The sequence below is a fragment of the Plectropomus leopardus genome, chromosome 11 (assembly GCF_026936395.1).
Source record: "Plectropomus leopardus strain MGB_pleo_1.0 chromosome 11, ASM2693639v1, whole genome shotgun sequence".
NCBI lineage: Eukaryota > Metazoa > Chordata > Actinopteri > Perciformes > Serranidae > Plectropomus > Plectropomus leopardus.
In genome coordinates, this window is record NC_142186.1 from 18,693,191 (window position 1) to 18,707,206 (window position 14,016).

Genomic DNA, 14,016 nt, shown 5'->3' on the forward strand with positions numbered 1-14,016 from the left:
TCAATGAATTGTATAGTTTTGCTCAGGGCTACAGGTTTTGGGCTCGTCCCACCTTGTCGACATCATGGTTTGGTCTCAGATAATTTTCTCCCAATAGCCTTGACAAAAACTTTAGAAAGCTCACAATGTGCTGTTTTTATTGTGGCTGTGTCACACAAATGCTGGGTAAAGTGATTCATTCAGTCATTGCCATTTGAAATTTCTTTTAATTTTGGCACATGGATGATTTTTTTTTTTTTCAGTTTTTCACTGTGCTGTAGTTAACTTCTTCTTAAAATGCATTTTTACACTGGGAGACACATACAAAATGGAGGCTTTTGGGTCCTCTCCCTGGGTATTTGTTTGTTTATTTATTCATTTATTTATTGAGTGTCCAACACTGAATTTCCGGCATTCTTGTGAATTTATATTTACCAGTGTGGTCTTGGTGCATTTCTATTTGGCGACAATTTATGGCAGAAATGTCTTAAATTTTGTTGAAATAAAAATCCCCTGCCACATTCATGTTTTTATGTTTTTATTAGGGAGAACAAATGCTCTAAATATTGAGGGGGCGTGTCCCCTGCCCCCCCAAAAAAAAATCTAAGCCCATCTATACTATTAGTACTATGTAGTTTTTATTGTACTGTGACTTTTATCTAGGGTTAATAACCAAATTGTGGAGCTCTGAAACACGTAAATGTTATCAGACAAGTAAAAAAATATAGCTAAATAGGTCTACATCAATAAATAATATTGAATGAAATAAGATAAATTATGCCATATTGATGAGACACTGAGGGAATTAAATAACACTAGTGGCCCCTAGAGCCTGCAGTGTTTATTACACCCACAAAGTATAAAGATAAAAGAAAAAAGATTTTGCCATCCCCAAAGCTTTAGCAGTTCATTGTATCATTGAAATAACGAAATAACTTATTTAGGGCCTTAAATGTTACGTTAGAACGAAGTACTACTGACTTCGTTTGATTTTAATCAGAGAATATGTGTAGACAATGTAACATGAAAGAAAGCTGGTGAATAGTATGTTGCCACTAGGCGGCTACAAGCAGCCATTGGTGTTGCAGAGACAGTCTACAATAAACTCAATAAACTTGGCAGAGTTGTTTCATAAAATAATATTATTTATCTATTTATTTATTTCTGGCTGGCTTTGGACGATTGCATAGCTATTACTGAGGTAAAGACTTGTACTTCGTTCTCTCTACCTTTTTCCATTTTAAAATGTTGGTAATTACTTGCCACTTTATATATAGGCTGAATGTAGCCTATTGAGCACTGAATAAAAAAAAAACAACTTTCAATTTAAATTTTCAATTTCAAAACTCTCAATGAAAAGTAAAAAACAAAGTACAAACAAACAAACAAAATCCATAACAAACAAAAACAACAACTTGGCTGTGTTGTTGCAGAATATCCTGTAGCAAATATTTATTTAACTTATTTATTTATCGTTTTCTATCATAAAAAAATTACACCAATGGTAGGTGATAAAGTATAGTTTCTCATAAAGAAAATATATCACTATATAACAAAAACTCTATTTATTTATTAATTATTATTTTTTAAAATCTATTGTATTTAATTTCTTTCTTTCTTTATTATTATCATTATTATTATTATTATTATTATTATTATTATTATTATTATTATTATTATTATTATTATTGTTATTATTATTATTATTATTATTATTATTAGAGGCTACATGTGTTTTGACAGTTTTGACAGGACACTCAATAACACGCCAACTCACAGCTTCCTGTGGGGAAGAAGGCGGAGCGCCTGCTCGTCTTTTGTCCAATACAAGCTTAACTTGCTGCAGTCGAGACTGGGGAGGGGAAGTGTTGTGTGCTCCTAAAGTCTGTCCACAAATGAAGTTTATCGTGTGATTAATCGGCAAAACTAGGACATCGGGTAAGCGGTGAAACATGTCGCAGATGTTTTTGTTTCGATGCCACTTTGTTAAACACGCAGGCGAAGTCCTGAGCACAACTTCAGACTGATGTGTTTGCCGATGTTACTAGCATGTTACTTCTCAATGTGTAGACATGATTGTCACTGGATATTACTTTTTTGTTTTGCTTGATAAGCTTTAAAAGGACAGATAGTGTCAGGATGTGTAGAACTGCTGTGGGGACTTTTTTAAATATCAAAAACAAACGGATATTGGAGCGATTGTTGAACCAGCAACAACACAAGTTTATAGCCTAAAAAGGGGCTCACTTGACTGGTACTTTTTTCTAGAGACTATTTAGTAAACGAGTCCTCACTCTTTCTCTTTGTGTTTGACTTCACTTCATTATCATCCTCACAGGTTTGATCAGTTAGGAGATGTTTGCCACAGCCACCAGAAACTTTGTGGAGGAGGTGGATCGTGGAGGCTTGCTGATCCCAGTTTCCAGCTTGAATGACACCATTGCTCTTCTGACAGTGGTGGTGAAGCGCAAGCGTTTTTGGGTCTGGCAGAAGCCCAAGTATATTCCCACTGATTTCAACCTCAATGATCTACTAACAGGAGACACACCTATAAAGCCCGGTAAACATCACATCAATCCACACTATTATACTGTGTTATCAATTTATTGTTTAATACCACAGAAAACCTAAACACCTCTGCAAACCCTGTGTACAGGTGTTATAGAGATAGACTTCATCAAATACAATGGCACTTATGGTGAAAACATCCAGGGGAAAGTGGATGCAAGTTTTGTCCACTCAAATGCGAGCCTGGAGGGTAAAGATTCTTCCAGACTCCAATCATTATTTGGCAGTCTGAAGAAAGAGGAAGTGGATGTGCAGAAGCTGCTGCGAGACTCCAAAGACAGGTTAATTCCCCCTACCTGTTTCTACTTTCCTGTCTGGTGGCGTTAAATAGGGTCAGCGTGAAAGAAAAACATTGTATAAGACATCTGACAGGCAGTATGTTAAAGATCTGTAAACAGCAGGAATGATCTTTGCCCAGCTATAAAGTTGGAAGACGAAACAGCAGGTTGGGTAGAATATTAACACTGACAAGGAAATTGCATGTTTGGTTCAGAATGGTTTTATTTTGAAATTCTAGTCAGGTTAAGTCAAGAGTTTCAAGAATTCCATTTCTGTGTAAATGTCATATTTCCAAGAATATTCCCTGTTAAATATTAAAATTATGTTTCTTTGATTCAATGTGTCAGGGTCCTGGACATGTCCCATTGTCTGGTCCAGCAGACAAAAGAGAAGCACAGACAGGTGTTTGGTGTCGTGAAGGAGCGTATTGTGACTATGCAGCCCTGTTGGGTCATAGAGGAGGTGCAGCAGGGAGGACAGTGTGGAGGAGGACTGAGCCTCTGTGGGCCCAAGAGCCCAAAGGTACAATATCAGAGAAACTCATTCTTATAGTAGATTAATGGTTGTAATTTAACCCTTTGAAACCTGAGCAAATTGGCTTGATTTCTGTCAAAAAAAGGCAATGAGCAGTTTAAAGAATAATTACCTTAGAATTAGCAGGAAGTTAATAAAAAATTCAAGAAATTTACTGGAAAATTAATAAAAACAAACAAAAAAAGGGGTTACAAAAAATCAAGATGTGAAATGTGCTTAAAAATCAAAATAATTCTGTGACATTATTTTAAATATCTAAATAAAATATAAGTAAAGTAATATAATTGTATATAAAAATATAACATATATAAATATAAATGTTCATTGCAACAGAAAATCATCACTCTTTTACCATTCTAAGAGTTTCCACAGTCATGGAAAACCTGGAAAAGTCATGGAATTTCACAATGTAATTTTCCAGGTCTTTGAAAGTTTTGGGAAAGTCATGCAATTTTTGTTGTTTGAAATTACATTTATTGTCATAGTAATCTTCTATAGATAACCTTTCATGCAAAGTAATATAGCAGCAAAATTCTTGCTTTTGGATAACACGTAATGTACTTTAGCTCTAATCTGTGTGACATTTTGTTTACCACCACATATGCGTCTTTATTTTCTGCCCATATTCCATCTCCGCCTTTTGTATGCCAAACAGGTGGAACAATGTTTGAATAAAGTTTGAATCTGACATGTGTGATTCATCATGCAGGGTCATGAATCCCAAAGTTTCTATACCTATGCTTTGCACTATTACTTTAATTGTACTGTGTTTTTGAGATGGAGCAGCGTTTATTTCATACATTGTGAATGGGCATGGAAATCTTATTTTGGGTCCTTTAAATGTCATGGGAAAAAGTCAGGAAATTTTGTCCATGAAAATTTGAGGTAAGAAAGTATTAGGGATGAAACAATTGTTTAAATACTTCTTGTTGTACCTGCCTTCTCTTAACATGTTTTTCTTCCTCCTTAATTATTTGTTTTCTCTCTGTTATTAAATATAACACAATAAGAAGAACAAGCATTTGCTCTCTGATTTAGAGACAGACATCAAAGCATTCACTGCTCATCTCATATGGATAGATGAAAATGCTTCTGATATTAAATTCCATTGTAGCCACATCCTCATGTTTGCATCCTTTAAAGTCACACATCCCACCAAAATGGTCAACAAATGTACGCAATAAAAGCAACTGATATTCGGCAGTATTTAATTGTTTTAGAGTCGATATTTCCACTAGAAGCAACCGAGTTTTGCTGGAATTTGTGTGTTTGGACTCACGTGTCTACGGTGTTGTTGCAGGTTTCACTGAAGGACAACGGGAGCTTGAGTAAAGACAGCAACATCACCATGGAGATTCCCATCCACACTACCATTGCCTATGCCCTCTTAGAGCTGGAGATCAAACAGGATGGACGCTATGGTGAGAAATTGTTCAACTATTTAAACTCTTACTGCACCTACAATTAACACTGGGGTATTTTGAATGTTACCTTTGTATTTTTCACAGAGCTGTGTCTGATGTCAGACACTAACGGAGGTTTTGAAGTAGATGGCCCAATGAAACGACTCTTTGGTGTCTCTGGAGCCCCTGCTTCAGAAAATAGCCACCTTAAACAAGGTAAATCTTCTTCTCTACAGCTAAAAAACATGACTATAGATAAACATACTCTAGATGGTTGTTGCAGCTGATGACATGCTCAGAAATGCATATTGTTTTCAAGTCATTAAGGGCCTACAGAGGTTAGGAAGCTGTATGACTTATCATTCTGGCATGATAAGTTTTAACGTGTGCATTTAAAGCCTTTTTTCTTTAAAGCAGGAATCCATGTGGTTAGTCAATATTGTGCTGTTTACTTTTTTGTTTTCTGTACATTTCTTTTAATAAATGTCTGATTCAGTTTATCTTTCATGACCTGCTGCATGAACACATTTTGTCCTTAGAGATGGATGATTAAGTCATTCCATTTTGTATTTTATTTAGAGCTGGAGCGACTGAGCGATCATTTCCATCTCCTTTCTGCTCTTCCTGCCACCACAAGGTCCTCTCTTCTCCAGCGGATCACAAAAGTTATGGAGGACAGAGGGGCCGTCAGTTCACTTCAGCATGTGGTGAGTCAGTAAACAGAGATCTTGTTAACACAGAGACACTATAATAATGTGGCAAGCCTGCAATCACCTATTTTCCATTTTTAGAAAATTAACAGCTAGACTGACTGTTTTAAAGCATTTCGAGGAAAAAAACCTTAGATCAGGGGTTCTTAAACTTTTGATGACTGAGTGCCATATTCAATGAACCTACATGTGATTCAGGGCCACACAAGAAAAGTGTGCAGGCTATTACTTTTTTATAACGTACTATGCTTTGACTTTTTATGATTTAGTTTTTTATGCCATGCTATACTCGTACTTTTTTATGACATTTTTTTTATGGCACACCATACCATGTCTTTTTATGACATTTTGATGACACACTACAATATAACCTATCCTACAACTTCTTTCTTATGAACATTATGCCATACTCTGCGACAACTTTTTATGCTATTTTGCCATAGTATACTATGACTTTTTTTTGGCTTTTCTATGCCATTCTATAAGATGAGAGTTTAATTAAATTTTTTATGCCATGCTAAACTATGACTCATTATGCTTTTTTTATACCATACTATACTATAGCTTTTATGACATTTTTATGCCATGCTAAAGTATGACTTTTTATGCCATACAATACTGTGACTTTTTTGTTTGACATTTTTTTATTCCATTCAATACTCTGACTCTCCTCTTTCAGCTGGACTCGATGTGCCTGGAAAAGAATCCTGCCTTGGATGATGTCAAAATAACAGAGTCCCAAAAACAGAACATCCAAGCAATTCTGGACCTTTTGGAGCAGTCTGGTCAAGGGGAGTCCAAACCAGTTCTTACTGCCCTTCATCTTGTTACCAGTGCAATGGATGGTGAGAAGGTTATACTTAATTTAATACTTTAGCTCCTCAATCTGGGAAAAGAAAAATGCTTCATCTTAAGGCCAGAAACATAAGTATGTGGGCTTGATGAGTTTCCGCTGCATGCAGAATGTCCTGTAAACCCTGTTTTCTCAAGCTATGTTTTCATCCTGTGTGTGGGTATTTGTTTTCAGAGATGACAAATGATTGTCTCGCTGTCTTGGGATTGTGCTGCAGTCTCACCATGTTACAGGCTCTGGAGCTACTGGTTAGTAAAATAAGATTTTACAAAGAATACAACCCAACATGAAATGTTAGCTTCATTTGTTGTTGTTTCCAATTACGCATAACACTGAGTTAGCTTCCATTTATCGTCCTCTCACTCATGTGTTCCAGGTGCAGTGTGTATCAGGGAAGGGAGAGTTGCCCTGGAGCAGTGCAGGACTAGCTGCACTGACAGAAGACTTCTATGAAAAGACTGAACATCTGTTTGCCACTTCTAATGTGTCCCTGAGGAGAGACGGGGATACTGTGAAGGCAGAAATAAGACACCTGCCAGGAAACCTCCCTCTGGTCCTGTGCATCGCTGTCAGAGGTCTGGCCTCGTTGGCCCACTGTGATTGAACTAAAGACACGTCTATATCCACCAGAACCTTGATACGCTCCATCGGAATGAGGTAAAGGGGATCGTGGTGATAAAGTTTTTTTTGTTTTTTTTTTAAAGATTATTTTTCAGGGCATTTTCCCTTTATTTTGTAGGACAGTTTGAGAGAGACAAGAAAAGTGGGACAGAGAAGGGGGAACAGCACGCAGCAAAGGGCCACAGGCTGGACTTGAACCTGGGCCTCTGCAGGAGCCTGAGTTAAATGGGGCGCACAGTCTACCCAGTAAGCTATAGGTCGCCCCATTATCATCTGTTTTGATCAGTTTTTGTTGCAGAAGAATATCTTTTAATGAGTATTGCATTTTACTAGAAGGTAATTGTACAAATATATCTGTGCTCAAACAATTAGTCAATTATTGCTATAGACAAATAATTGGTCAGTTGGTCATGGTATTTAGACCGTGTCTTGGATAAACCAAGCATTTTTGCAGAGATTTCTGCTTTTATCAAGAGATAAAAAAAATTACGGACAATCGTAAAATTATCCACTTTGACGTTATTACTTATTGTCAGGTAGGGGATTGTAACCCACACATTGTGCATTACTGAGAGTTAATCCAAGCCTTCCAGCTAATCAACACCCACATCTTTTAGGTGACAATGGCATAATTAAAAAATAACCGTTAACTGCGTGTCCAATACTGAATTCACATTCATGCGCACAACCTTTGATGTAGAATTTTGACTGTAAAGTACAGTTTTAAATTGGTTATTGCTGTTGGCAATAATATCAATATATATACGAATTTGAATATACTATACAGATTTTAGTCTAAATAAAAATGAAAGAGGATCAATCATAAATACCTGGTTTTTACCATCTTATTATGGTAAGAGGATCTGAAGGAAGGATCTCTTTTTTTATTCAGTCTTTTGCAATTGCATTTTATTTACAATGGGATTTGTATTAATTTGTATCAATGGGATTAATATTGTTTTTTGTCAATGGCAAGAAAGCCTAATTTAATCCTCTCACCTTTTACAAAAACACAATTGATTTTTTTTGTTTAGGGTCTAATTTTGTGTCTCCATCCCATCTCCTTATTTTTGACTTTAGAATGATGATTATCTGTAAGTTTTCACTGAGTTTCAGTTAATGTGTTAATTATAAGAAATACTTTAGGTTTTAACAAAACCAGAACTTATTTTACCTTCTTTACTTTCATCTGTATTCTTGGTGCAAAACCAAATCTAATGTAAAACAGAACCTTGATAGTTTGTTTTTTTTCACTACTAATTTACAATCGCACACTCAATCCATATTTTTTTAAGTAAATCTGCCAAAAGAACAACAAAGAAAATATGACAGGCATTACATTTTGACTGACTGAGTTTGGAGCATTAATGAAACCTTAATGAGGAAAAAGGTCTTAAAATACGACACTATTCTACATGAATGACAAATTTTATAGTTAAAAAATGAGATGAAGGACTTTCGATGATTGCCGTTAGTTAGCGTGTTTAAGACCCTGGGAAGCTCAATTAAAAGATAATTAAGATGATTGTGTTACTATTGGCTATTAAGGAGAGGAAGAGAGGAAAGGGTAAAGGGATGCAGGATAAACAAGGAAAAGACTCAAATCGTGCAGAGCAACCCTTGACAACATGTTGGGAGAAGAAGGCCATCATGGCGTTGACTCAGCAGCGCAAACGGTACACACGGGACTCGAGGCCATAAGTAAACAGAGCAGCGAATTTAAGTCAGAACTAGAACAAGACCTCAACACGTTCAAGCAAGAAATCAAACACGACACGAGAGAGGAGTTTCTGGAGTTCGAACAAGACATCAATCAACAGCTTGTGGTTACTATACAAGCCATGCAGTAGCAGAGTAAGAAAATGGACGGGACGGCAGCCCGGATCGACAATATGGACATGTGGGGCGCAGAGGCTAGCACCGCTTTTCAACAAATGGTAGGATCATTCTACCCTTACTTGTGAAGAAGAACAAGAACCCAAGGTGCCTGAACTCCTTTGCTTGGGGCAGCATCTCCCTTCCCACCCAGAGAGTCCAATCTACCGTTTTCCGGCAAAGAACCATGGCCTCAGATTTGGAGGTGCTGACTATCATCCTGACTGCTTCACACTCAGCTGCACACCTCCCCAGTGCAAGTCATACTATATTATGTTGTCCAAAAATTCAACAAAAATATCATAGTATAGAATGTTGTCCAAAATAGCATAAAAAGTCATACTATAGTATGTTGTCCAAAAATTAGCATGAAAACGTTATATTATAGTATGTCATCCAAAATGAAACAAAAATGTTTAAGTATGTTGTACAAAATAGTGTAAAAATGTCATACTATAGTATGTCGTCCAAAATAGCATAAAAAGTCATACTATAGTGTGTCCTCCAAAATAGCAAAAAAAAGTCATACTAGAGTATGTCCTCCAAAATCACACAAAAACGTCATAGTATGGTATGTCGTCCAAAATGGCCCAAAATTGCACAAATACATCATAGTATAGTATGTCCTCCAAAATCGCACAAAAATGTCATGGTATATTATATCATGTAAAATGGCCAAAAGTCACATAAAAACGTCATAGTATAGTATGTTGTCCAAAATCGCACATTCTATGCTATGATGTGTTTTGACATGTCGTTTTTTCGACGTGCTATATTATGGTGTTTTTGGTTGTTTTTGCAACATCCTATGCTGTGGCGTGTCTCGGTATACTATTTTATGTGGTTTTCAGCTGTTTTTTGACGTCAAATTTTGACATTTTTTGCCATACTGAAGTATTTCAGTTTTGGCCGTTTTCTCGACACGCCAAATTCTGGTGGTTTTGGTCCTTGGTGGAACAGACTATTCTATGGCGTGTGTTGGCAGGCTATTCTAGGCGATTTCCAGCTGTTTTTGGGACATGTCAAATTTTGACATTTTTCATCATACTAGCAGTACTGCATTTTTGGTCATTTTTTCGACATGCCAAATTATGATGTTTTTGGCCCTTTTTGCAGTTTTATATGCTACGGTCTGTATTGAAAAGCTATTTTAGGCATTTCCAACTGTTTTTTAGACATGTTAAATTTTGACACTTTTCGTCATACTGTTGTATTGCATTTTTTGGTCATTTTTTTGATCCGCCAAATTCTGGTGTTTTTGGTCCTTTTTGCAACTTTCTATGCTATGGCGTGTGTCGGCAGGCTATTCTAAACAGTTTCCAGCTGTTTTTGGGACATGGCAAATTTTAACATTTCACCATACTATATATTACATTTCCATTGTGTTTTCAACATGACAGATTCTGGCGTATTTGGTCCTTTTTGCAACTTTCAATGCTATGGTGTGTCTCAGAATGCTCTAAGCGGTTTCCAGCTGTTTATGGTACATGTCAAATTTTGGCATTTTTCACCATTTTCGTATTTTTGGTCATTTTTTCGACATGCCAAATTTTGGTGTTTTAGGTCCTTTCAGCAACTTTTTATCCTATGGCTGTGTTGGAAGGCTATTCTAGGCGGCTTCCAGCTGGTTTTGGGACATGTTAAATTTTGACATTTTTCGCCACACTATGGTATTGGATTTTTTGGTCGTTTTCTCAACATGCCAAATTCTTGTTCAGTTTCTATGCTATGGCATGTCTTGGAAGGCTACTCTAGGCAGTTTCCAACTGGGCTTGGGACATGTCAAATTTTGACATTTTTTGCCATACTAAAGTATTTCAGTTTTGGCCGTTTTCTCGACACGCCAAATTCTGGTGGTTTTGGTCCTTGGTGGAACAGACTATTCTATGGCGTGTGTTGGCAGGCTATTCTAGGCGATTTCCAGCTGTTTTTGGGACATGTCAAATTTTGACATTTTTCATCATACTAGCAGTACTGCATTTTTGGTCATTTTTTCGACATGCCAAATTATGGTGTTTTTGGCCCTTTTTGCAGTTTTATATGCTACGGTCTGTATTGGAAAGCTATTTTAGGCATTTCCAACTGTTTTTTAGACATGTTAAATTTTGACACTTTTCGTCATACTGTTGTATTGCATTTTTTGGTCATTTTTTTGATCCGCCAAATTCTGTTGTTTTTGGTCCTTTTTGCATCTTTCTATGCTATGGCATGTCTCAGAAGGCTATTCTAGGTGGTTTCCAGCTGTCTTTGGGACATGTCAAATTTTAACATTTTTCACCAAACTATAGTATCGCATTTTGAGTAATTTTTTCAACATGCCAAATTCTGGTGGTTTTGGTCCTTTTTGCAACTTTATATGCTCTGGCGTGTGTTGGCATGCTAATCTAGGTGGTTTCCAGCTGTTTCTGGGACATGTCAAATTTTGACATTCGTCACCATACTGTAGTATTGCATTTTTGGTTGTTTTTTGACATGCCAAATTCTGGTGTTTTGGGCCCTTTTTGCAACCTTCTGCGCTATGACATGTCTCGGAAGGCTATTCTAGGCAGTTCCAGCTGTTTTTTGGACATGTCATATTCTGACATTTTTCGCCACATTTTTAGGTCCTTTTCTGGACATGCCAAATTCTGGTGTTTTTGGTCCTTTTTGCAACTTTCTATGCTATGGCGTGTGTCGGCAGGCTATTCTAAACAGTTTCCAGCTGTTTTTGGGACATGGCAAATTTTAACATTTCACCATACTATGTATTACATTTCCATTGTGTTTTCAACATGACAGATTCTGGCGTATTTGGTCCTTTTTGCAACTTTCAATGCTATGGTGTGTCTCAGAATGCTCTAAGCGGTTTCCAGCTGTTTATGGTACATGTCAAATTTTGGCATTTTTCACCATTTTCGTATTTTTGGTCATTTTTTCGATATGCCAAATTTTGGTGTTTTAGGTCCTTTCAGCAACTTTTTATCCTATGGCTGTGTTGGAAGGCTATTCTAGGCGGCTTCCAGCTGGTTTTGGGACATGTTAAATTTTGACATTTTTCGCCACACTATGGTATTGGATTTTTTGGTCGTTTTCTCAACATGCCAAATTCTTGTTCAGTTTCTATGCTATGGCATGTCTTGGAAGGCTACTCTAGGCAGTTTCCAACTGGGCTTGGGACATGTCAAATTTTGACATTTTTTGCCATACAGTAGTAATGCATGTTCGGTCATTTTTTTGTCATGCCAAATTCAGGTGTCAAATTCAGGTGTCCTTTTTGCAACTTTCAATGCTATGGCATGTCTTGGAAGACTATTTTTGGCAGTTTCCAGCTATCCTTGGGACATGTCAAATTTTGACATTTTTCGGCACACTATCGTATCGCATTTTGAGTCATTTTTTCGGCATGCAGTATCGTGGTGTTTTTGGCAGTTTTTGCAACATTCTATGCTACGGTGTGTCTCGGCAGGCTATTTTATGCTGTTTTGAGGTTGTTTTTGGGGCATGTCATATTTTGGCATTTTGACTTATTATTGTTTTAAGAATATTTTACCTCTTGACAACTTATTTAGTCTAATTTTTTACACTAGTATAACATTTTATTTATTTATATAGTTATTTATTCAGTCATTGATTCAATTAATTATTGTATTTATTTTGTATTAGCTTTATACAATGTTTTTACTGTTTATCTTATCTTTCCTCATACCTCCAGTGTTTCCTCATCTGAGATAGTGTTTCCTCAGAATATAATGCCTGTTCTTACCTGGTTTATTAATGTAGATGTAAATTAATATTTTAACCTAATGCAGGATTGGGACTGGGGGCTGGATGTTGGGGTGGTGGGTTGTATTTTTCTTTTATCTGATGTTAATCTGTCTCTTTGTGAAGCGCTTTGTGCTACAATGGTTTTTTTTGTATAATAAGTGCTATGTAAGTAAAGTTTGATTGATTGATTGATTTATCATATATATTTATATCAGTTATTTTTTGGACATGCATTATTATGGTGTTTTTGGCTGTTTTTGCAACATACTAATCTATGGCGTGTCATGGCATGCTATTTTATATTGTTTTGAGGTATTTTCAGCTATTTTTTGAACATGTCATGTTTTTACATTATTACCATACTATAGCCTTGCCTTTTCGGTCATTTTTTCAACATGCATTATTATGGTGTTTTTAGCTGTTGTTGCAACATTCTATGCTATGGCCTGTCTTGGCACTCTATTTTATGCTTTTCTGAGGTGTTTTCAGCCCTTTTTGGGACGTATTTTTACATTTTTCCCATACAATAGCCTTGCCTTTTCAGTAATTTCTTCAGCATGCAGTTTTAGGGTGCTATTGGCCGTTTTTGCAACATTCTATGCTATGGCGTGTCTCTGCGGGCTATTTTAGGCAGTTTTCAGCTGTTTTTAGCTCTTGGGACATGTCGTATTTTGATATTTTTACCATACCATGGGCTTACCATACTATGGTCTTTTTTGGACAAGCCATATTTTGGTGTTTCTGGACGTTTTGGCATCATTCTATAATATGTTAATATATGTTTGTCTCTGCATGCTCTTTTATGCGTTTTTTTTAGCAGTTTTTATCTGTTTTTCAACAAGCCATATTTGGGCGTTTTTTTCTATGCTATGGCGTGTCTTGGCATGCTCTTTTATGCTGTTTTTAACTGTTATCAGCTGTTTTTGGGACGTCATATTTTGACATTTTTGCGATACTATAGCCTTGCCTTTTTGGTCATTTTTTCTACATACATCATTATGGTAGCTTTGGACGTTTTTGCAACACTCTATACTATGGCATGTCTTGGCACACTTTTTTATGCTGTTTTAAGCTGTTTTCAGCTGTTTTTGGGACATGTCATATTTTGACATTTGTTCCATACGATCGTCTTGCCTTTTTGGTCATTTTTTCGACATGCATTATTTTGGTGTTTTAGGCCCTTTTTGCAATCTTCTGTGCTATGGCATGTCTCGGAAGGATATTCTAGGTGGTTAGGCGGACATTCTATGCTATGGCCTGTCTTGGCTAGCTATTTTTTTTAGCTGTTGTAAGCTGTTTTCAGCTGTTTTTGGGACATGTAAAATTTTTATTAATTTATTTTATTTATTAATTTTATATTATTATGGTGTTTTTGAACGTTTCATACCATTCTATCCTATGGCATGTCTTGGCACGCTCTTTTATACTGTTTTTAAGCTGTTTTCAGCTG

General features: G+C 36.4%; 1 protein-coding gene across 2 annotated transcripts; it reads left to right on the top strand.

Annotated features, from left to right (window-relative positions):
• The first annotated feature begins 1,780 nt into the window (after nucleotides 1-1,780).
• gsdmeb (gasdermin Eb) lies at nucleotides 1,781-8,177 on the top strand. 2 transcript variants are annotated; one of them, XR_006105978.2, is made up of 11 exons: nucleotides 1,781-1,917; nucleotides 2,318-2,539; nucleotides 2,636-2,828; nucleotides 3,174-3,348; nucleotides 4,661-4,781; nucleotides 4,869-4,979; nucleotides 5,343-5,470; nucleotides 6,153-6,318; nucleotides 6,501-6,574; nucleotides 6,703-6,983; nucleotides 7,066-8,177. XR_006105978.2 is itself a non-coding variant. In XM_042490247.2 (10 exons), the coding sequence occupies exons 2-10, from the start codon at nucleotides 2,335-2,337 to the stop codon at nucleotides 6,928-6,930; spliced, it is 1,401 nt and encodes a 466-aa protein (XP_042346181.2). In that variant the 5' UTR covers nucleotides 1,781-1,917; nucleotides 2,318-2,334; the 3' UTR covers nucleotides 6,931-8,177. The 2 variants fall into 2 exon arrangements, 1 of the variants encoding a protein (XP_042346181.2); XM_042490247.2 differs by having other exon boundaries at nucleotides 6,703-8,177.
• The last annotated feature ends 5,839 nt before the right edge of the window (nucleotides 8,178-14,016 follow it).

Excerpts from the sequence above, each read along its gene's own strand:
- gsdmeb (XM_042490247.2), top strand. The coding sequence starts at position 2,335 with ATGTTTGCCACAGCCACCAGAAACTTTGTGGAGGAGGTGGATCGTGGA. Across the intron at positions 4,980-5,342 it reads AAATAGCCACCTTAAACAAG|AGCTGGAGCGACTGAGCGAT; the intron begins GTAAATCTTCTT and ends TATTTTATTTAG. Across the intron at positions 6,319-6,500 it reads TGTTACCAGTGCAATGGATG|AGATGACAAATGATTGTCTC; the intron begins GTGAGAAGGTTA and ends ATTTGTTTTCAG.